This window comes from Zonotrichia albicollis, chromosome 1, assembly GCF_047830755.1.
Source record: "Zonotrichia albicollis isolate bZonAlb1 chromosome 1, bZonAlb1.hap1, whole genome shotgun sequence".
Lineage (NCBI taxonomy): Eukaryota > Metazoa > Chordata > Aves > Passeriformes > Passerellidae > Zonotrichia > Zonotrichia albicollis.
This window is the reverse complement of record NC_133819.1, coordinates 103222981-103247479: the sequence shown is the minus strand read 5'-3', so window position 1 is coordinate 103247479 and position 24499 is coordinate 103222981. Positions and strand designations below refer to the sequence as shown.

At 42.1% G+C, this 24499-nt stretch overlaps 1 protein-coding gene across 1 annotated transcript in view; it reads left to right on the top strand.

Moving 5' to 3' along the window:
* The window catches only part of RAB31 (RAB31, member RAS oncogene family), a 62484-nt gene that overhangs the window by 15914 nt on the left and 22071 nt on the right, over positions 1–24499 (top strand). Inside the window, exons 2-3 of the mRNA XM_074548483.1 lie at positions 12610–12689; positions 14765–14846. Coding sequence (XP_074404584.1) covers positions 12610–12689; positions 14765–14846 — 162 coding nt within the window. The remainder of the gene's footprint in view (positions 1–12609; positions 12690–14764; positions 14847–24499) is intronic.

The following is a 24499-nucleotide window of genomic DNA, read 5'->3' as shown; positions in this document are numbered from 1 at the left end:
ATGCTCCTACTTGGAACTGTAGAGGCAGCTCAAAACATGGAGCTGAGCATCTTAAATGAATAGCCAGTGCCCCCAAAAGCCACAATTTGAGCTGAAGGAATGCAAATAAACACCAGGTTCTTTCTTCCTTTTCACCAGGCTAAGCAATTCTCTCTCCACAGCCGCCCTTACCACATGCTGAGAAGGGCATAAGAAATTGATTGAGATTCTGCTCTTTGATTTCAATTTAAAATCCTCCATTTCTCTTGGCAGCTCAGCTGCTGTTCTGAATTTGATAACTTGTGTGCAAAGGGGAAGGAAAGGTGTAAGAACAGACACAGAGAATTAGCTGGAAATTTGATGTGGGGAAGCAGTTTCTAAATAGTATTAGCAACAATCAAAGGCTGTTATCTTTGCTGTCCACGCTCATGGTGGCATAGCACTGTGGTTAGCTTGCTCTTTGTATAGTCACATGCAGTGATTAAGCATAAACAGTGGAATTGGATTATAGGTTTGGGTTTTGGATTGGTTTTTGTTTGGTTGGTATTTTTTTTTTTTTTTTACCAGAGTAGGTGAGCTCTAAAAAGTGTGAAGCAGAGGTAGGTTGGCTGTAGAGTTAATTTTATTCCTGAAGAACAGCTCTGTTGTCCCTTTCCCTCCACAGCCCCCTTTCTCATAAATCAGGATCTCTTTATATTCCTGTGCCAGCTTCATAGACAAAAGAGTTGGCAGGTTGTGGAAGAGCAGGAGGATTTGTAAGTGCTGGAAGAGAAAATGTGCAGCAGACACGTGGAATACTTTGTTGGGGCAATGGGTATCACTCCAGCTGGGGCGTGAGCAGATTGAGAGCAGCCCTGCTGAGAGGGAGCTGAGGATTCTGCTGGATGAGAGGCTGGGCAGGAGCTGTCAGTGCCAGCCTGCAGCCCAAAAGGTCAAACACGTCCTGGGCTGCATCAAAGGCAGCATGGCCAGCAGGGCACGGGAAGGGATTGTGCCCCTCTGCTCTTGTGAGACTCCACTTGCAGGGCTGCATCCAGCACAGGAAAGACATGGATGTGTTGGAGAGAGTCCAGAGGAGGCCACCAAGATGATGAGAGGGAAGGAGCATCTCTAGTACAACAAAAGGCTGAGAGGACTAGAATTGTTCAGAGAGAGAGGAGGAGGGAAGGGAAGGGAAGGGAAGGGAAGGGAAGGGAAGGGAAGGGAAGGGAAGGGAAGGGAAGGGAAGGGAAGGGAAGGGAAGGGAAGGGAAGGGAAGGGAAGGGAAGGGAAGGGAAGGGAAGGGAAGGGAAGGGAAGGGAAGGGAAGGGAAGGGAAGGGAAGGGAAGGCTTCAGGGTGATCTAATTGTGACCTTCCAGTACCTACAAGAAAGATGGAGAGGGACATTGTATCACATGTAAGTGGCAGGACAAGGATGAATGGATTCAAACAAAAAGACAGTAGGTTTGGATTAGATATTAGGAGGAAGTTTCCTGCTGTGCAGGTGGTGAGGCGCTGGACCAGGTTGCCCAGAACTGTGGATGCCCAATCTCTGAAAGTGTTCAAGGCCAGGCTGCATGGAGCACTGAGTGACCTGGTGTATTGAAAGATATCCCTGCAGGGTAGGTGGGCTGGAGGTAGATGATCTTTAAGGTCCCTTTCTATGATTCTGTGATTCTTAAGGCTGCTGCTGTGATTCTCCATGCCATCAACCCAGCATGAAGAGCTTGGGATTGGAGCCCTAGTGATGATAGCAGAATAATGCCAATTATCTTGGAAATGCTCTGGGAAAGACTTTGGTTTTATATAATATTACATGCATGGATATATCAGTATCTCTGGCAAAGTGAATCTTTGCTAGAATTAGCTACAACACATAATTAGCTGCTCTTCAGTCTCACTTATCTCTGGCCAGGCACATCACTTTGGTAGGATGATAAAGTGGTTTTGGCCATCAATGCTTGCTTGATTTTGTACTTTTGTCAAAGACATACCCAAAGATCATAAGCAACTTCACTGTTGCTTGTGATCTTTGGCTATGTCTTTGACAAAAGTAGATAGTTGGAAGAGATTGTAATTAATATTGCAGTCTGTGAGTGAGGGAGGGATGGAAATACTCTTTCTTATCTATAAGAGAGAAAAGGATGTAGCAAAATATTAAAGAAACTGTAGTTGAAACTTAGACATTAGAGGTTTTTGTTGTCTCTGAAAGATGACTGGGCTGGGATCTGATGGAGAGCAAGGGGCCTGTGACTACAAAGAGACTGGCTAACTCCAAAGAAGCCTACAGATAGCAGGACCAGTAGGACAGCATTCTCTGGCTTCAGGTATTGCAGATACTGGAGCAGCTATGCAGGCCTGAGTTTAATTCCACAGGAAGATGTGTGCAGGATGTGTGTGGAAGGAAACCACGTGCTGAATAATCACACTGGTAAGGGTGCCAAAACTGGTAATGCAGCAGGGATTTGGCTTTGGGGACTGGCTGGGAACAGAGGTGGACAGGGCTGTAGCCTCCCTTCAGCTCTGAGGTGAAGCAGATGGTCAGTCACTGGACACGTTTGGCAAATGGATGTGGACTGAAGGAAAACAAACCCAGAGAGGGATCAGATGATGTTTGCCGTTCAGAGATGCATTGGGTTTCCATGGCAAGGCTTTGGTAGTGGGGGGGCTGCAGGGGTGGCTTCTTTGAGAAGCTGCCAGAAGCTTCCCTGGTGGCCTACAGACCCAATGCCAGCTGGCTCCAACACAAGTCTAACACTGGTGAGTCTGTCAGTGATGGTGGTAGTGACTCTGGGGTAACGTGGCTAAGAAAGGGGGAAGGTACTGCCCAAGAGCAGATTGCAGAGGAATATGTGAGGGCAACAACCCTGCAGACACCAGAGCCAGTGGAGAAGGAGAGAGGCAAGGTACTCCAGGCCCTGGAGCAGAGATTCCCCTGCAGCCTGCATGGAGACCGTGGTGAGGCAGCTGTGTCCCTTCAGCCCATGGAGGCCCATCCTCCTGCAGCCCATGGAGGGGACCATTTTGGAAAAGGTGGATGCCTCAGGGAGGCTGTGACCACCTGGAAAATTCATGCAGGAGGAGGCTCCTGCCAGGACCTGTGGACCCATGAGAAGAGGAGCCCAGGCTGGAATAACTTTGCTGGCCCAGCTTGTGACTCCATGGAGGATCCACACTGGAGCTGTCTGTGCCTGAAGGATTGCACCCCATGGAAGAGACTGTGCTGGAGCAGTTTGGGAAGAACTGCACCCCATGGGAAGGACTCACATGTGAGCAGAGAAAGAATGTGGGGAGTCTTCCCCCTCAGGAGGAGTGAGGGGCATAGACTGTGCTCTGGTGAGGAGCAGGTGGAGAAATAGGAGTAAAGTTAAGCTTGGGAAAAAGGGAAGGATGTGGGTGAGGAGGTGTTTTAAGATTTAATTTTTATTTTTCCTCATCCTACTTTGATTTAATTGAAAATAAATTAAATTAATTTCCCAATTTCAAGTCTATTTTGCCCATGGCAGGAGTTGGTGAGTGATCTCTCCCTGTCCTTATTTCAACCCACAGTTTTTTTGTTATATTTTTTCTCCCTTGCCTGTGACGGTGTTCGCAGGGATCTTAGGATGAGGGAAGAGACGTAGATCTGACTCCTTATTTCAGAAGGCTTGATTTATTATTTTATGATGTGTAGTACATTAAATCTATACGAAAGGAATAGAAGAAAAGGTTCTCCTCATAAAGCTAGCTAAGTTAAGAATAGAAAATGAAAGAATGATAACAAAGGCAGCTGTCCCAGACTCTCTGTCTGAGCCAGCTGGGCTGTGATTGGCCATTAATTAGAAACAACCACATGAGGCCAATCACAGATCCACCTGTTGCATCTCACAGCAGCAGATAACCAATGTTTACATTTTGTTCCTGAGGACTCTCAGCTTCTCAGGAGGAAAAAGTCCTAAGGAAAGGATTTTCATGAAAAGATGTCTGCAACACTTGCCCAGCTGAGGGAGTGATAGGATGACTTTGTTAGGCACCTGGTTTCCAGGCAGCGTCAGCCCACCACAGGAGGCCAGATACATTGAACCCTGACTGGCAAATGCTTTTCTGTTTTAAAGCAGCCAGTAGAAATGTATGGGTGGTATTGAAGAGGCATAGAAATACCAAACAAATAAACTCAGTGCTTGGCTATCTCTTAAAGAACTTAAATAGCCCTTTGTTACTCTGTCTGAATGCTTTAGAACTATCACTCTTTAACATCCCCATAATGCTGTTGCAAGGTAAAACCAAATAAGTATTTTCACATTGCAGGTGAGAACAATAGAGCCAAGAATTACTGTGCCAAATGCAGTCCTTGCAGCACTAGGAGGAGGGATTGCATTCTGATATAACAGGACTGACCTGATTGTGGGTAGAACAAGTGCTGCACTTTTGTGTGTAGAGGGAATTGATATAATTCTAATGCGCTCCAGAAGAAAAAGTCTGATTCTGTAGCTAATTTGTGCTCTGCAACAGCAATGCTGGCCTGAAAGCAATTAGGAATGATGTGTAGGGGTTTTTACTGTGTGGGAGTTGGCATAGGTCATCCTAACTTAGTGGGAGTAATGTACCAACTGACTTAAAAGATGCCTTTACTACCATATATTATGAGTTTAAAGAAGGGAATGCAACAAAGGGAAATGCAAATAGGGATTTTCATGTAAAGTTCACTCGGGGACAGATGGCCAGAAGAACTGTGGTGGTTCCTACTGAAATGAAACACTGCAGAATCCACCAGAGAAGGCCAGTGGTGGCCATCCTCCCTCTCAAAACAGAGTTGCAGTGAGATCCATGTGTTTGTGCTGGGATCGTGGGCAGCTGGGTTCCAGCATTCACTGAGTGTTGTTCATTTGGCAAGTACCCTTCTCTCAGGAAAGAGCATGACAGCAAAATTACACTTCTGGGAGCCAGCTCTGGTCCTAGTTCTTCCCTTTCAAAAATTTGCTTTACAGATGAGTATCTCCCAGATCTTTGCAGAAATTCCTTGAAGATCACTGATGGTATACAGCCACAAAATTTTAATTTGGAATTTACAGAAATCATTAGTCCTGGGTGAGATGCCTGTATTTTGACTGTGGAAGTGAGGCTTCAGAGCACCTGTACCTGCATCCCTGTGGTTCAGGCTGAAGCTTCAGGCAGTTTTGTCTTGGTGAAGCAGCTGAGAGCCAGTGTGTGAGTCTAAGAGCTGCTCTTGTATTTTCATCTGTGCAGTTATGCAGTGATAGCTTTGCCCACTTGATACATCTTGCAGATGGAAAAACCGAATAAAGGCGGGAAGCTTTTTTTTTTTCTTCCTAGACACCACTCCAGAGTGATTGGTTTCATTTTCCCTGGGACAAGCCTGACACTTGGCAGATTCAATTCAGTCCCAGGGGTGTCTGAACCTCAGTCTCCTGCAAGGTATTTCTCCTTACAGCAGTGTTTTCAGACAACTGAAAGTGATACCCAAACACAGGGAAGGGCGAAGGATGTGTTTAAGGATAGCATAAAGTTTATTGGGCAGAGTAATTCTTGGATTAAAATACTGCCCTTGGAAACTGCCCTCAGGAATCTGTTGTGCATAACTCTTCCTTGTATGTTCATACAGTTGATAAAAATCCAAAGGCAGTTTCAGATGCTCTTCAAGCTGCCTGTCACAGCCTTCCAGAGCAGCTGTAAGTGGATTAGTAAGACATGGAAAGTATTGCAATGCTACCTGCATTTGATCAGTAGAGTAATGATTAAAATGTTGAAGGCAGGCACAGAGGACTAAAGCAGGCTGCAAATTGCAGAGCTTTAATTTATTTTTCAGCTTGTTGCTTTTTTACCTCCACTGGAATTTAAAAGAGAGCCATAATCCTGTGCTCAGCCTTAGCTTGTCACATGCCTTTGGGTTAAGAACTGGCAACCCTGAAAGTATTCAGAATGCAGGTTGGGTGTCTCAGTGCTGCATGCCAGACCGTGCCCGAGGAGTGGCATTCCTCCTGGGCACCAGGCTTGACCAGAGCTGAGCTTACATTTCTGCTAAAGCCCAGTGATACTTTACAGCCCAGGCCCTGCAATTTGTTTGATGATAGCTAATGAAATGCAAACCATTTAGCAGCTCTGAGATGCGATTACACTGCTGTGAATTTTCAGATTCCATCAAAGTCCTGCTGAGGGTAATGGGAATGGGCCAGGGTGATTCAACTGTAAATCAAAAATGAAAGCGTGGCCAATTCTGGCAGCGGAAAGAAGAGCTGTTCAAATGTGCAGAAGCTGATTTGCCAAGTCAAAACCAGTTGTGCTTTACAGAGCTACTGGAATGAATGGTCTCTCTGCATTTGTTTTGGTTTTATTTTTTGGTGGGGTTTCTTTTGTGGTTTTTTTTTTGGGGTTTTTTTTTTTTTTTGTTTTGTTTTGGGTTTTTTTTGTGACTCATTGATTATTTTTCTTCCCCTAAAGTTTAAATTCTGTCTTTCTACCTCAGGTTTGCCTTGCCAGTTGCAAAGCTTTTCAGTGCTTGGTTTTGGTATATAAAATACTAAATACATTGATAATAAAGGACAGTTTTCTCCTTTTTGGTAAATTCATACCAATTCAAGTATTTTCATATGTACATCTTTAATGCTTCAACAATGAAAGCTCTGCTCAGAACAAGACTAGGACCTCTCCTTCCTCTCTGCACTAGCACTGGCAGGAATCAAATCAGTGTTACAAAAAGTGGAATGTAGCTTGGGAAATCTTGAGCATGAACTGGCTCCTCTGTTATTTTTCAGTTAGGGATGAATCAGCCAAGAGTGTCCGGTGGTGGGAATATGTAACAGGGAGCCAGGAATTGTTGCTTCTCTTAACAATGAGGAGCAGCCAGCTTCCTCTCTGAGCAGATCCTCTCCTCCCCACCCAGGAGAGTGGGACAGCTTTTTGACTACACCCCAATTCTGTGTGTTTCATCAAGCCTGGGGATTTTTATTGTTTTGATTTTGTTTGGTTTTTTGTCTGAAGGAAGACAGAAGGTGCTGTTATCTCACTGGACACCGAGTGAATTGTTAAAGACAAATTTGACCATAGATGTTTCTGGTGCATGCACTAAATTGCACTTCTTGATGCTGACCAGTCTGGAGAAAGCTTCAGAGCAGCTTGCTGGTACTGCTCTCTGGCTGAAACCCTCAGTTCCATCAGTGTGAGCAGCTTTGTAATTCCAGCCCTTTACCTGCTGAAAAGAGGCTTCCTGGGGGTTACATTAAACTAACCCTGTTATTAAACTAACCCTGACTGCATTGGTTGTGCTCTTTCTCTCCTCATTAGGGATCCTCAGAGGAAGGGTTCAGCCACCAAATGCTTGTGGTGCCTTTGCTCAAGTTAGGGTGGTGGCTGCTCAGCTTTTGGGGAGCCTGGCACAAATGGGCTCTGAGGAGCAGATGTATTCCTGCTGTGAGGTGCAGGGAAGTCTGCTGAATTTGATGGAAGCCACATGAGCTGTGAGATCAGTTTCTGGCATGTGGGAAAGGATAAAGACTTGTCAGGTCCAAATGTTTCTCATATTATTACTGAAATAACATCTTCTTTGCCTGGGGATTTTTGAGCACTTAGTACTTATACCCTCCAGGTTGCTAGGGCTCATTCTTCTTTTGATCTATAAGACTAACTCATGTTAAACCCTGTCAGATTTAATGAGACCTGTCTGTAGCCGATGTCTCAGTGACTCTTAGTTATTGTGAGGAATGTTTTGAAGAGACAGGCATTTTTAATTTTTAAACATTTTCAAATATTCACATTGTAAATTTGATTGAATCCTGGCTTTGTCCAAGGTGATGAGAAAACTTCCTTTTGGAGGAGCTGTGTGTGGGATCCCTATTTATATAGAGGTCAGTTCTCCATTGCTTCTTAATGCAGATTTTTGTGGTGCCTGTCTCCAGGGTGTCTCAACCTTCCTTTAAAGCTGAAATGGGAAGTTAGTCATGAGATCTGTGGTGGTTACAAGCCAGATGTTCTTTTTTTCTTTTTTTGTCCTTACTTTGCAAATAGAAGGACAGAAGGCAGTTTCTTCAGTGTGTTCATTCTTAGGGTGCCATTTCCTCATGTGAAGTGCTGTCTAGTGTTCTTGTTTTGTTTGTATTTCCAAAATCCTAGAGTCATAAAGGGCTTTTGTATGGTTTATCTAATTTAACACATACTTAGGAAGCCCTGTGCGTTAACATAGCAGAGAAAGACTCTGCGTAGTGGAGGCTAAAAAAGCTCTTGCAGCAGTGTGCATGATTATAGGGCTGCTGTTTAGTCATCAGTCATGATATGTGTGGATTTTTTTTTTTTGTGTGCATCCAACATTTATTCAATTTCAGATGTAGAAAAAAAATTGCCTGAAGAAATTAGTTTAGTCAGCACAACAGGGCTTGACCCTCACTCTATTAAAAGCTATTATAATATCAAGGCTGCAGACTAACAGCCTAATCAGGGATGTGTTCACAGGGTGCTATAGCTTCCTCCGGTTTAGAAAAGTGCTTGGAGGACCAGGCCCTATGTGCAAAGATATAAATGAGACATCCAGATTTAAATTAAAGTACTCAATTTTTCTGCATTAGCTTTTTCTGCTGGGATAAATGTGTTTGGAACAATAGGCAGAGGAATATACCAAATGCCTATTTGTAATGGGAAAATGGTTTTCCTTTTTAATATATTGCTCATATTTTTTCAGCTTTCTTTTTTTTTTTTTATCTCCCTGTAAGCTGCTGCAAATCAGCCAGAAGCAGCTCAGTTGTTGCTTGCCTGCAAATGAGTTGCCAGCATCCTGTAATGCTGCTGGCTTGAAATACAGTCTCATCTCCTTTACAGCAGTGAGAGCCAAGGAGAGCCAAGTGGGGTGGTTCCCCAGGAGCAGGAGTGTGGGTGGAGGCACTGTTTTCTGTGGCATTCTGCTCTCCATTCTGGTGCTCTTGAAATCCTCACACCTAAATCTGCTGCTAAGGGATTTTGGAAGGACAGAGAATGTGTTTCCCGGAGTTAAACGTTAAAAGTCTGGAATTAGTCATGCTTACATTGGTTCCTTGTATTTATCAGAAACATCTGATACAGTTTCAGATTTTTGAATCCATTTTGCTGACCAGGGGAGATTCTGAAGCTGTAGCTACTTATTTTGGCAAACGAAAAGTGGCTCACTTACTGTGAAATACATTCCTGCTTCTTTCCTTCCTCCCTACCCCACCCACTTTGCTTATCTTGCTACAATGTGGTTCATAACTGATATTTTCTAAGTGTGCTAGGAGGCTTATGAAGAAGAAAAAGAATAAAGGGAAACCTGTAGTTTGTTCCTTGAGTGATTTGTGAACACTTTGATTTGCAATAGTTATTTTATATTATTCATTTCTTGCCACTTCTTTCCTTGATGGGTATGCTCTTGATCATGATGAGTCAATGACTGTAGTGCTGAAGCCCTTGGGTTTCCTGTGCATGAGGATTTTCCCAAAGAATCGCAGGACCTGTTCCTTGAAGTGCAGCATAACTCCTGAGGGCATCTTCTCAGTTTCTGAAACTTAAACAATCCACTCTGCTCAGTGCCACCACGACCTTTTGCATAAGCCAGGATGTTATACCTTCGTGTGTGTTTGATGTTTTATGTACACCAACATCAGGTAAAACAAAACAGAAAAACAGATTAGAGGGTGTAGTAGCAGAATTCTGAGAACTGGAAAAATAAATCTTCTGTATGCCTGAATGTTACCCAGACATGTGGCTTGATAAATCTGCTGTAATCCTTTGAAGAAAAAAGAACAAAACAAGGGAGATCATCCCCATCAGATGTTAGAAAAATAGTTTTGTGTAGAGAAAGACCATATAGTAAAGTACAAAGCAGAAGATTGCAGGGAAGGTTTATACAGTCTTAGCAAGGAGGTTCAATATCAATGCACTGCTGAGAAAAAAACGTTTTTTCTACTTCTTTGATGCAACAGCTCTCCTTTCCTTGTCTTCTGTGAGAGACTTCAAAGACAGTTCCCTGTTGTTGGTAAAAGTTAAGGTCTCCTTAGCTGTTTTCAAGTTGCTATATAATGTTCATATGATGATTTTGCTTTGCTTTCAGGCAGGTGAATGCCTTGATTGATGGGTGCCAGTACAGTTTTCAGTAACATGGACTGAACACTGTTGAAGCAGTTTTAAATCCCATGTTGGATTATCATTGCCTTAAGTAGGAAGCTTTTTCTATTTTACTTCCTTCCCCTCTGTGCTCTAATTATGCCCTGGTAGGTGGTGGTTTGCATCCTCCAGGCAACAAAAGGGAAGCTGGGAGTGCTTGTTTCAACTGAGCCCCCCTGGTGCAATGGAGGGCCTGGCTCCTGGAAAGCAGCAGCCATGGCTGCAGCAGTGCTCGTCCTAGGAACAGGTTCACTCGTGGTCCAAGTCCATTGGTTTCACTCCAGTTACTCCAGGGAAACCTTAGCCCTCTTGGTAGTGCAAGCAACCCCAGGAGCAAAGTGTAAGAAAGCCTTTAAGCTTCTAGAGGACTAATGGTGTGCCTGGCATGTGCTTAAGTTGCTCATTGTGAGATGTGAAAGCAGTAGAAACTTTGAAAGGTCCTTTTAACGTTATCATGAAACATTAGGAAGAGCCACGAACTGAGAGCTGAAGAGGTTCCAGGAAAATGAGCTAAGCTTTAATCCATGCTTGTGTATGTCCCGTCCCTGCCAGAGACCCTGGCTCCTCTTGTGACTGCAGTTGCCATTGGGAGTGACTTTGTCAGGGGAGCTGGGGGAGGCAGATGGATCTGAAGCATCATCGGGTCACCACAGTCAATGTCTAGTTTCTAACACCATGGCAGAAACGCTGTCCCCACAAGAGAGAAATGTAATTCCTTGCCACCAGTGGGTGGTAATTCTAGTTTCTCTACACCATTTGAAACCATGAAAAATAATTAGATCCTCAATTTCAGGGCAGAGGGATTTTTTAATTTTATTTTTTTAGTGTGTTCTGCTATCCTGGTGTAGTAATTATACAGTGATGTCAGCTGGAATCGATAATGAAGGCAAAATTTGGGAATAGTAGCAGGATGTGTTACTGCTATTGATCAAAGGCTACAGGGCTGTTTTTAAACACTGCTCCTCTCTTTGATCTTTTTTTCCTATTGATTGAACAGAGTAGATAAACAACTGTCTATGTAACATGAGCATTTATTATGGATTTTAAGCTGACTAAGGACAGCTTTGAATTAAATATGAGAGTTTAAATGATGGTTTTCTGATAAGTGCTGTCCATAAAGAGTGGTGTGACAATACAATTTCATGTAAGCATGGTGGAAGGAAATGTAAATATAGGCATTCTTTTTCTTTCTTATTCAAAAAGAAGATAACATATTGCAAAACTGATTATAGGAGGCAGAAGTGCTATTTTTAATATGTAGCAATGAGTGGGCAAAAGCTGCTTTTCTATTTTTTTAATAGAAAAGCTATGTGCGTTTTGCTGTTAACAAAATCTATTGTCTTATCTTGGCATTTTTCAGGAGTGTTTTGTAAATTAGTCATCTTAAAATGTGTATACAAATGGAGCTACCAGGTACAATCTGCTAGTTCTGCAATCACTTCAATGAAATTAATAGAAAACTTTCCATTGACTGTTTAATGAGTTAGATTGGACCCTGGGCTGTCATTGTTAATGTCTTGGAAAGGTCAGTATTGATTTCCTGGCATCCTTTTGTCTCTAAGGAGGCTCTTTGCAATTCTGTGGAAGACACAGCGATAATGTTACTCCTCTTCCTTGATAATTCCCTGTATAATTTAAGTTCTACCTACCATCCAAGGCTTTGGGCAAAAACAGACAGGCTGAAAAATGTTGCATTTTAGGGAAGTTGTTTCTATCTTAGGTGCCCAAATAATATTTCTGCATAATTTCAAATTTTCTCCTGCCGCTTCAGGTTATTTTGAATTTTATTTCAGTATTGTACTGCTGTTATTTTTCCCTACTGATTTGGTGAATTGAAAGGGAAAAAAAGACTCTTCCTGCAAATGGAATCAGCCTGCCATGTTGCAGTGCAGAAAGTAAGCTGTGCTGCCTTTAAAGTAATGCACTGCAGACCTCTAGCATGGCATGCACAGGGAGAGCTGCACATCCCTGGGGATCCAGATTTTTGCATTCCCACCTTTTCAAAACCACCCAAAGCCTCTGCAAAGTTTCCACTGAGTGGACTAGTTTGTCTTGCCATGAAAAGGTTATTTTCACTAACTCAGTGCTGTCAGTGTGCTGAAATGTTGGTGTTATTAGTCTGTTTTGGAGGCTTGCTTGGGCTGGCTGTGCAACAGGCCTGAGTGGAATTGTTTCTCTGGCTGTGCTGTGCAATGCGCCGCGTGTTGGAAAGCACAGGGTTTGGTTTGCTTGTACAAGTAAATGGCTCTGCTGGATGGACTGCAGTCCTTGCAACAGGAATATAAAATCCACCCAATAAAATAGAGGGCTTGGAGAGAAGGGAGTCCTGGGAAGAGGGCCAGGGAGATTCACTCACAGTGCTGTTGTTTGAAAAGGATGAGCCATCTCCTTACTTTTCCTCTGAAATGTGTAATGTGCCCTGCTTGCCACAGGACAAGAACAAAGAGTCAAACATTAATTCTTGAAAATAAATCAAGTGAAGTATTGACATCTGGGGTCTTGTGGATGTGACTTCATTGACTCACTGTCATGCTTTCTTTGCTTTTCAGGATACTGGGGTTGGGAAATCGAGCATCGTCTGTCGGTTTGTCCAGGACCACTTTGATCATAATATTAGTCCTACTATTGGGTAAGTATCAGACAAAATATCACTTTGGTTTTTACTGGTTAGTGAGGTTTCAGATCTGACCCTTGAGTGATTTAAGTCCTTAGGTCCTACAGCAAAAGCATTCTAAAGTGGGAAGCTCTTGACAAGACAAAAAGCACCACCCCACGACCCGAGAGGCTGTGACCTGCACAATGATCAGGTCATCCCTTAGCTGAGGGATGGCAGGAGGACCATGGGAAGCCCTCAAAGTACCTTTGCTGAGTGTCCTGGTAGGCTGGGCTGGAACATGGACAGTGTCTGTTTCCCCATATGAGTGTGCTTTTGCCGAAGTTTAGGATGTGTCACATTTTCCTTTCTTAAAATAGGAACAATGCAGTTCAAACTAAGTGTAATTAATTTATGTAACTTCTTTAAAAACTCCTAAGCTTCCATGTATCAGACCATCAGAATCCTAATAGTCCTGTAGTAGATTTTAATTCAAATTTTTTTTTTTCTTTTAATACCTTAGGGACAGATTTTCCAAGTCCAATGCAACCGGGAAAATTTTTGAAGTTATAGATATAGATCTCTTATGGGAAAGGAAGCTATTATGAAATTTACAGAAAGGAGTAATTTGGGGCTAAAGGGCTGATCTGGCATGTGTGCCAGAGGTGTTTTAAGTTGTCTGTGAAGGATTGGTGTTGGTTGCTGTGTGTTGTTCAGAGGGTTGGACAGTACCTTCTGAAGCTCTGCCTTTCAATCCAAGGAGGAGTCTTAGGTGGAAGCTGCACGTAGAAGTTCCAGGACAGTTTTGGATTCCTGAATGAAATAAATAGAGAAAAATGGACAGAGAGAAAGGAAGCATGTCATGAATGAAATTACTGGCTGAAGGACACTTGTTTGCAGTGAAACAATTGATGGCAACTTGAGTGGGGTTTTTTTTGCCCTTTTCCCCAAGTAGTTGTTGTTGCTAAGTAAATGCCTTCTGCTCAATTTGGAAAACAATTTTCCTCTGTTACCATAATTATGAAAACTAAAGGGATTTTTTTTTCCACTGGGAGATTAAAATGTGAGCGCTAGCTTCATACAGGTGATATTATTTGTCTGCACAGATAAGGTTTTTTTTCTTCCAAATTATTCAACTATTTTAAGTATATAATCCTTGCAATCAACAGTAGCCACTGTGGATCTATAAAGTTCCCATTTTTGAAGCTGTAAAGTGCTGCTTATTGGTTTGAGAAGGAGAGTGACAACTGAGAGAACACACCCTGAAAACAACCAAAGAAATGTGGCCATTTTTCCCCCTTAGTTAGTATTTTCATAAACAATGCAGCATTGTTAAATTCAAGCAATTCGCAGATGGCTGTAGAGTAGAACTCTCGTATATCATTCTCAGAAAATGTCATTTGATGTCATTTGGTGCTTTTGTAACAACCATGCATTGTATCAAATGCATCTTTATGAGCCAGGAAAAATGTTACCACAACAAAAATGGTTCAGCAGTACCCAGATAGGATGGGGAAAATAGAAATCTGCCAGAGTTTGGCAGTCTCTCCTACCAGCTTTCAAATGAACTGCTGTAATACAAAAAAGCCTATAAATTTGAAAACTTCTTTCCTAAAAGGAAAAACTTTGAAAATATAGACCTATCTCATTTCCTATGGAAAATAAAAGAAACTACCAAGACTTCTTCATCCCAGTTGAAATGAAGAACAACTTTCTTGCATTTGTTTACCGTGTGCACTCCAGCAGGTGACTTTTCTGTTCCCAGGTGATCCAGTCTCATATGTTCAAGTGAAAAGTGGCACCTGATGTTGTCTGTTGCCTTTCTCTCAGGTCTGTACCACCAAGAAGATGGAGTTAACAAGCAGCAGGAGCATTTGTGTTCCTGGACCCATGAACTCTGAACTTCAGAGGCTTTTCCCTTCTTTTAAAAAAATACATCTATAAGTAGCATGTGTCCTATCTGAGAAAAGGGAGACTTCTGCAGGTATTTTATCAAGGTTTTGGAGTTTCCCCCAAATGCAGTCCAATCCAGAAGAACTCACTAAGGTCTACTGGTTACATATTCAGAGTGTCAGTTATGTTACAAATTTCTCTTTCTTCCTTATTTCCAGAGCATCCTTCATGACTAAAACTGTGCCATGTGGGAATGAGCTTCATAAATTTCTGATCTGGGATACAGCTGGTCAGGAACGGGTGAGTGTTGGTTTGCAGAATGCTTTCATTATCCTGCTCTCTCTTAATGTGGTGCTGTACTTTTTCTAAACCTTTCATCTTCAGAAGACTTTGTAAGCGTCAACCTCCTGAATCTTTGCAAGGCTCTGCAGTGCAGGTGGTCAGCAGGCACCAAGAATGTGGGTTCCCTTTCGTCGGATGATGAAAATGCAGACAGGCTGATCATACCACTTACCTAAAAAACCCCAAACCATGGTGTGAATTGTCAGCCACCTTCCCCAAGACAGCTTGAGCAGTGCCCCAGCAGCATCCAGCTCCCCTCTGGTTTCATCAGGTTTCCTTGTGGCAGCTGTCATTGGCGTTGGAAAGGTTTTGACTTGCAGCCCAGGGCTGGGGTGGTCTGAACTTAGGTGGTGACTCGGGGGTTGTCTTGGATTGGGACAGGGAATATGGGCATGGCTTGTGTCTGCTGTTATTATTTATAAGAAATTACCACCAGCAACCTGAACCACTTTGGGTTTTTATCTTGATTTTTTTTCAAGTGTATGAAGCAAATTGCTCAGATTGAGCAGCTTTTCCTTTGACTTTAAAAAAAAAACAAAACCACCAGAAACGAAAACCAAACCATAACAGAATTTTGGGCATTACTTCATCTGGACTATATATAAGTCGGATTGATATTTTTTTTTTCTTTTAATAGCCTCAGTGACAGTAGTATGCAGTACTGGACTCTAGATGGTAGAGCTGAAGGTTTCTCTTAATATATATCCAAAAACCTATGCACCCTTCTAGAACATAAAAACTTGTGAAATGGCCAGTGTCTCTTCATAGGAAATTGCAGCTATGCTCACATTAGGTTGGGATAAGATGAGATATTTATACAGACTGGATGTCAGTCCTGATACATCCTACTGTATTCTCCATACTTTGTATGTGAATTGTGGGCAAAGAAGATTTTTTTACTCTTAATTGCAGGAAATGCTTGTGCTTTTATTTATTGTGCACAGTGTGAGATAAAGTGACTGATGAAATCTGTTGGCTCATAACAATTCAGTAAGTTATTTGTCATGGGAAAATAGACCTTGAAAAACATATTTGAAGCCTAATTCCTTCCCTTGAATCTTGTTTGTTCCATTTCTGCATGGTCTGTAGCTGATAACTGACTAATTATTGCAAGAGCTAGCAAAAGTTCCGTTTTCTTTCCCATGGTTTCAGTTTCCTTGCTCATTCTCTCTCTTTTCCCTCTGCTGCCCTGCTCTCCTTGTTTTTTGGTTTTGTTTTTTTTTTTTTTTAGCACTTTACACACAAAACTCAATTGGATTAATACTTACATCAAGATTTATCTATTTTTCTACATAGTCTAAGGACTCTCAAAGCCCTCTAAAATTTGGTGAATGGCAATATTCATATTTACATATTTTCTGAAAAAAATTATGCTTCATTTGAGGCAGGAAATCTGTGACTGAGCTCTAACTCTTGGACACACAATTCATCCTTCCCAACTAGTCCCTTATGTTTCCTCTCAGTTTTTTTTAGCTCATCGTTTTTCAAACATCTGCTTTCCTTTTTTTTTTGTGTGTGTGTGTGTGAGAGAGAAAGAGAGAGAAACTGTGGTGAGCAGTGAGCACCACAACCTTTGTTAGATTGCTTAGAATTTATTATGGATACGGCATGGTAAAGGTTTTCAGTAATTAGTAATCATTAATTAGTCCAGGGACCATCTATTTGTTCTGTGTTTGCAGAGTGTATTCCCAGTCCTTCACTAGGACTAGGAAGGTGTAGAGTGATACAGTAAATAAACTTCATTGGCGTTGAGTGCAAGCTATGGAGGCAGACAAGTTTCCCAAGGTGAGGTCCATACTGGTCCAGGTCATTCCCTGTCCTAGAACATTCCTGGTTTACATTGCAGCTAAACACATGATGCTTCTCAGTATCTTTCTGACTATAATCAGAAAATTTTGGTTGCTTTGTTTTGTGTTCCTCCGTCTGATTCAAGAACAAATGTCTCCCCCCTGGTAATTTTTTCTGATTATTCTCTGACCAGCAATGATGACCCAACATTTCCAGCCTATCCCTATTGCTGTTTTCACCATGTACTAATAGATGTCTTCTGAATGTTGTTTCTGCTTTGAGAATTGTCCTTCTCTTGTTCTTTGCAATTTTTGTTGAGGCTTTGTGTCCCACTGCTGAAGCCTGTCAGTTTTGTCAGTCTGTACTGCTGAGAGCAGTGTTTAGGACTCCCTGCTCTTTCAACATTGCCTTCATTTGGCTTTGCTCTCCTAAATGCAAGCCCAAGCAAGGCTTGTGCTTATTCTGGAGCTGGGGTACCCTGTGCTTGCCCAGATGTGCCAGCTGTGTCTCTCTGCTGATGTGGAGCCTTCACAGCAGAAAAGCCCTGGCTGAGATTTAACTGAGGCCTCACTTATGTCATCAAAGTTAAAAACTTTCAAAGCTTAACTGTGGTGGAGCAGGCAGGCAGAAACAGCAGGAGTGGTGCTTCCATGGTCCTCATTCATGAGTTTGTCCTTTTTAATGACTTTTCATTTCCCTGTTCATTATTTTCTCTGAGAAACTGCTAGCTTGGAGTCAATGCTGCAGAGTGACAATAATGCAGCAGAAAATGGAGATTAAAAGCTTTTCTGTCATATCCCTGGTGGGGGTGAGTGCTGAGTGTGCTTCCTAGGAGGAGACCCAGGAGAGGGGTGTGTGGCTTGTGGTGAAAAATTCACACAGTACATGATTACAAAAGGAGAGAGAGCTTCTTAATCCTTTTATCTTGTTTTTATTTTCTTTCTCTTTTTCTTGACTAGAAAGAAACAAACTGGTAGAACACTTCACAAAATCCCCCTATCTTCTGTGCCTAAGTACTGCTCTCTGTGGACCTGGTTGCTTTGCGTTGGTGTGCTATCCAACAAACTTGCTTTATTCTTTTCTTCACAGTCACTTTCCCTCCACACCAGTATTTCCCAAATGTCACTTTCCCCCTCGTGTCTCATGTTTTCCCCATTAGCTTTGAATTGTTGCAGACTATGGGACTTACATGCCCAATAATTGTTGTTATTAGCAAAGATTCCCTCCCCTAAGAAGAGTCTCCTTGCAAGTTAGTTAATGATGTTTTTATTAGCATATATTTTGGTTCATGGTGCCCTAAGTAGCTTTTAATTACAATGTTTTGTTTGAATACCTTGGGTGGCTGCCAGCTTTCCATTTTGCCAGCTGAGGAATATTGCAGCAAACAGGCAGTCTGAGGGCTCTGTTTCTAGGGCAGGAAAATTTATCTCTGTCTTTTTAAAATTTACTGTGTTGAACTCTGGTACTTTTAATTTTGTTTAATAGAAGAGGCCTCAATTACCTGAGCCCAGTTTAAAGCTCGATAGGAATTATTCTGAGTTGTGAGCTTTTTCTTCTTTTGGTTTTTACCCTTCTCCATTTTCAGGAAAAGACTGACTGATGACATGTCCACAGCTCTTTATAGCTGCCTCTTTTCTGAGTGGCAGTAGTTGTCCTGGTGATTCAGAGACAGAGGCACAACACCATCTATCAATGACTTGAATTATTTCTGCAGGCAAAACGCAGCCTGAATTTTGCTCTGTGGTGTCATAAATGTGGCTTTGATGGTCTCCCACAGCTCAGTCAGAGGTGGGGTGGTTCACTGTGTGTGGTGTGAGGACCTCTGGCATGCTGCAAATGTTGACCAAGTGATTTGGCAGTGTGTGAGAGCACAAGTGGCATTAGAGCTAGCAAGCCAATATGTTATTTTTACTATTTTCAGAGTTAGCATAAAGCACAGTAAATAATTTAAGGGATGCATTTAAATGTGGTTTTCCTTAATCTTCAGCAAACTTGCAGCACTTGTAGCTTGATGGTGAGTCGTGGTTTTGGTGTAGTGTCTTTAGCATCCTTTCTTTAATGACATTAAACTTCAGAACAGCTAAGCACAGGTCCCTTCTGTGGTGTTGCAAAGGTTTGTTTTCTGCCTATTTAAAAGAACTTAAAAAGGTTAACCTAAAATGGTGAGATTTTTCCTTCTTCAGTCAAAGAATTCTTGGACATTGGAAAAAAATGCTCACTCTTCTATATATTTATAGATATAATTTGTAGATATATATTTAATCTTCAGTTTAACTAGCAAAAAATACCTGTAGATCAGAGACAGATCTTTCCTGATTTACTCAGCTTGCAAATTCTGAGAACTGGAATTTCAGCCTTCAATCACGTAAGGAAAACTACTCAAGGTTTTAAAATGCTAAATGGTATCTGAAAGTGGCTTTCATGCATAACATTTTTCCCATTTGCTCTTTGCCAGCTGAGAATGTCAGGAATTTTGTATCCCTCCCTGTTCTAGAAGCTTTGTGTGTCAGGATAATCTGTTTAATGCTTCTGGGTTTTGCCTTTGCTTCTCTCTGCACACCACGGTTTTCTGTTTGTTGGCAGCCACTGCCTCGAAGGTGGCAGTGGGGAGTGTGACTGCCCAGACTTGGCAAGTGTCCTTCAGGTGGCTTTTGGGACAGGGCTGAAGGGGTTTTCTGGGAGTGGCCTGGCAGGAAGGGCCAAGGGCAGGAGAAACAGGACCCTGAAAATCACCTGTGTGGGAACGGCCTGCTGAGCAAAGGGACCTGATGTATGTTTGAGATAAGAGTCTAGAAGTAGTGAGTGGGTGTGACAGGAAGGGGAAGGAAGCTGCAGGGCTGTGACACTGCCTGTGCATGTCAGCAAGCAGCTGAGCCAGAGGCTGTGGCTGTCCTTGCCTTTAGTGGCACCCAGATGAAGAGTAAAGAGTAAGGATCTCTGAGAGGAACCAAGTGGTTTGGTCTTGGCCACTCAGATGCAACGTACGTTGTCAGAGAGGAGCTTCATAGGAAAGGGAGTGAAATTTAGTCAAATGATCACAGCTGTCAGGAAGCAAATCTTGTGCTGCTGTGCACCTGCAGGTGCTTGAGAAGGCACTGTGTAGAAATAGCTGAATTCAAAGAGTGCAACACTTGCTGAGCACTGGTGTGATGCTGCTCAGTCTGTGCTCCCTTATCCTCTCCAGCTGTGCTTATGGGCAGAATTATCATCCTTTTGCAGTGAGAGCAGGTGATGTTCTTTACATTCTAGAATAGTAAAAGCAACCAAGTGCAGGAGTTAGGTGGTGGTTGTAGTTGTTGGTTTTGCTTTTGCTTTTTTGCCTCTTGACTGTGGAGTTGGGGAGAGGCAGCCCTGCTGTGGCTGTATGCCAGTCTTGGGATATAGCACCACGGGATGGTGCAGAGAGCTGCTGACATGAATTAATGTTCCCTAGTGTGCCTGGCAGATTGAATGAATCCCAGCTGTCTTCAGCAGCATTTGTCAGCCTGTATATAAACAAGCAGGAGTGGTAGTCTTTTATTTCTGTGTTCATTTGGCCTCTGTTTTGCTTTCTAAATCAGCATTATATTAGACAGGGTTAAGAGACTTCCACTACCACAGCTCAGGTGTGATTTATGCTGTTTTCCCTTGATTTTGGTTTTCTGTTCCAAGTAGGATGTGATGATTTTTCTTCTTCCCCATTCTTTACTTTTGGTAAAGAGGAAACATGGTGTTACCTGTGGCCAAATACACCCCTCTGAGATGAGATGCACAGGAAGCAGACAAGCAAAATACTACACTGCTTTTAAATAAGTGATATATTCCTTAATGGCTACTTGGTTCCATCTTTCTGTCCTTTGCAAGGGCAAAGCTTCTGTTGACTTCATTGAGATGGCCAGATGAGGAGTTGCAGAATCCCAGAATACTCCTGGAATCAATGAGAGAAACTCTGGTCATGCTCAGCTAGCATTTGCACCATTAAGACTGATTTTGCTCCCTGTACTATTGGCCTCTACAGCTGTAAAGGGTTGGGCAGCTTCTAGTTGGACCCTTGGGTTCTGCTTTCAGAGGAAATTTCATAATGCACATGTGGCCTCACTTCTTTGCTTAGTGTCAGAGATGGTGGAACACAAGGGCAAAGAGGATGTGTTGGTAGAGGAGCACAAGGAAGAAGGTGCTCTGAGCCCAGTCAGCATTGCTCCAGGATTCAGGTGACTGTAGGTAAGGAGCATCCTGTGTGTCTCCCAGGAGGAGAGTCCTGGAAGTCTGCTTAAAGTAATTGATTCTGGGTTTTGGCATGTTTTTGGAAAAATAAGTTTCTTATTTATATTTTGAATGGTCCTTTCAGTCTGGCTGTTGGATTGGGAAATGTACCCCTGCAACTGGAGTATGGCACTGTGTGGATTAGCAGCCTCAGCCTCTCCAAAAGCAAAATGGGACTAATGAGTGATGCAGTTGGTCAAATAGGCAAACTTTTATTGGTGGACATGGAATGAGAGGCATGAAACTTCTAAATTCCCTCAGTAGGTGACCTGCTAATGGTAATTTACTCATTATGCAGAGATGGGAGGTTTTCCCAGTGCTTAGAAGGTGGAAAGCAGTTGAGATGAAGTTTGATAGTGTAAGTACCAAGGTTCTGTATTTTTTGTTCCAAAAATCTATGCTGTAGAGTTGTCGGTGAGTTTTTAAATTTTGGGGTTTTTTTGGGAAACAGAGGAGAAAAACCACCTCTGAATGTATTCACCAGCCATGTGAGTATGATGCAGCCAAGAGAAAAGTGTTAGGGCATGTGCAGTTAAGGCTGTTCGTTCAATATCTGTAATGCTGCATAGAAACCTGGTCACCAGCAGTCAGGAAAGATGAGCTGAAGCTGGACAAGGCACAAGGAAAGGTGATTAGACCCTGATTTCTCCCTTTTACCTCAGAGTGTAAGAGCCTGGTATAGAAGACTGGCAAAGTTAAATCTGCAAGTTTGTCACTCTATATTAATACTTCACCTAAAGGAAAGCAGTGATCCCTTAATTTTACTAAGTCAAGGTGCAAGTAAATTACAAGTAATTTAGTAATTAGGAATTCAAAATGTTATTAATTGTCAAAGTAATATGATCCCTGTAGCAGTATAATGAAGAAAGAAAACTAATTATTTTAGGCAGAACATTGATCAGCGTTTGAAATGGGTTAGGAGTGTGATTATTTGTGATGGTGGGAGCTGATCGAAATCTCTTTCTGGTCTGTGTTTTCCTGCTAGGGCAAGGGGATGTGAGGAGCTGCTGCTGCCTGCAGGAAGGGGTGACATCTGGCAGATTCTGCTCTTGGCTGCAGGTCATGGAGGGTCTGGCTCCCTGGAAAGCTGGGGCTGTGGCCTGAGTGCATGTGTGGAGTGGTTGCCTGAGCATTTTTAGGTGGCCCTTCTCAAGCTGTATTGTTTTTCTGCCAAATCTCAAACTGCTTCTGTTTATCCTAATTTTCTTGGGAATTACTGGTTACAGAAATACTGAACTATAAAATCAAGGTTATAGACATTGTCATTTATAATACAGAGGGTAGTCCCGTGAGATATAATTTTGTGAGCTGTTTTTTTGTGTGTCAGTTGTTTTGGGCATCTGTCCCACATTTGGTCCTTGGCAGGTGAAAAATGTGCAGATTAGTATTTTGTATCCCTTTAATTAATTTGGTGTGACTCTCTTTTTCCGATTAATTAGGCCAGAAAAATGTTCAAGAGGACTTTGCTTTTGGGCACTGATTTAAAAGAAAAATTGAACATCATAATTTGCACGATATTGGAAAATTCATGTTCAGGAAGCACATTTGTAGCGAGTCTATCATTAGATCATGAAATTCATGCATTTACAATTTTTCAGCCCCTCTTGATTTGTTCAGTGTTGCAAAGAGGTTTTTCTTGTTTTCTTCTAGAAAACAGTGATTTCTTGTGACTGGACATAGTGTATTATGTTTGTTTATTAGCCTGTATAAGAGAATGACAAAGTGCATTTTTTTGTTATTGTTGTTTGTTTTACTTTTTTTTTTTTTTTTTTTTTTTGCTTTCTGGCTTTAACACTGCAAATATTCTTCAGTGAAACAGCTATTAAGGGAAGTATTCTTGTCAGCTGGTCAGAAGTAAAGGGAGAGAAATTACCAAGATGTTTTACAGGTTCTCAGTGTGCTTTCAAGGGCCAGTCTTGAAGGAATTTGGAGTATGTGAGTTTAACTGCATGGCTCCTGTGAAATGTGATTACTGTTATCTGAGAGCTCTTTGTAAATTCATGAATACTGTGTAATCTAGATTAAAATGTAATCTAGATTAAGACCAAATCAGCATGTGTATAGGGTTTGAATGTTTTTTCCCTGGAGTTTACAGACTGGGAGGGGTGTGCATACACCATGAAAGGTCAGATGTACCCTCCATGGTTAAGGTTCCTGACTTCCAGACTACTTCAACACAACACTTATGTTGAGGAGATGGTCTTGGCTAGAAGACAGTAGGAGATAACTTCTAGTGGCAGGCATGCAGTGAGCCAACCAGGCAAGATGCCCTGCTAGACTCCTTTGTGATTGGGAAGGACTTTGGGGTGTGGTAGTAGGTGGGATACCTTGGCCACAGTGATTGAGAAACAAATAATGAGTTGGATGTTTTCTTTAGACCTCCTCTGCTGTTAACGTACTTGAAAAACCCCTTCTTGTTATCTGAAGTGATGCCTCAAGCTTGTCAGTGTTTAAGAAGCATTTGGACAATGCCCTTAACAAGATAATTTAACTTCTAGCCAGCCCTGAATTGATCAGGCACTTGGTTTACATGATTGTTGTAGGTCCATTCCAACTGAAATGCTTTGTCCTAACATACTGAAAATTTCTATTGTGATTTAGAAGACTAAAAATTCTGGAAAGCATTTATTGCATTAAGCATGCAAGTAATAAAGCTGCATACTAAAACCCCAGAAAGCACACATCTACCCAACTCCCTCAGGATCTTGGCTGATCCCATTTCTTCAGACCACGCTTCTCGACTGATTCCTCTTTCTTTTCTCATCCTCTTTCCTGCTGTTTTCCCTTATTAATGAGCTCTCCCACCTGCCTCGCTGCCCAAAACACTTGAGCACTTGGCCATCTGTCACTGCTGCTGTGCATCCACACTGTTACAAAAGAAAGCGCCGACCTTGAGCTGGTGTGCGTGGTCTGTGATAAATAGCTTACAGACTGGCAAGGCAACCAGCACCGCAAATAAATTGCCTGATCTGTTGCACGTGAAACAGCAAGAAATGTGGAGGCTGCTGAAAGTCTAAGTGCTCAGTCAGTAGGCACAGATCTGGGAAAAAGATGTGCCCAGTAAATGTGCAGGGGTTTGCAATGTGACGTGTGGATCTGTGTGTGTTTGCTGGGCAGTGAGGTTCAGACCCTGCCCTAATAATGTATTTGATTTAGGCACTGACCTCAGTTATTAGCTGCAGCTTAATATGCATCTTTTGCAGATAGCTACACCCCCCAAAAATTATAAAATGGCTGTGTGAGCATACTGAGACTGAATGCATTTTCCCAGAAAGATTATTTTTGGTTTGTTTGAGACTAAGCTTAGTTGAATCAGCAAAATGACTTTTTTTTACTTCCTTACTCTAATTGTAATTGTAAGCTGAAATTCTAAATCAGCTGCTTAGTCATTGGTAAATTTTGAAAATTATGCTGTTCTTCAGTTGTTCTAACAAACATGTTTATTTCTTGGGGTTTTTTCCTCAAAGAATGTTTTCCTTGAAGCAAAAAGCTGAAGAGCAACTGCAAGAATCCATGGTTTTTGAAATATCTTATCATAGTATAGGATAGTTAAACAAGACAGGAGTTCAGATACAAGTCAT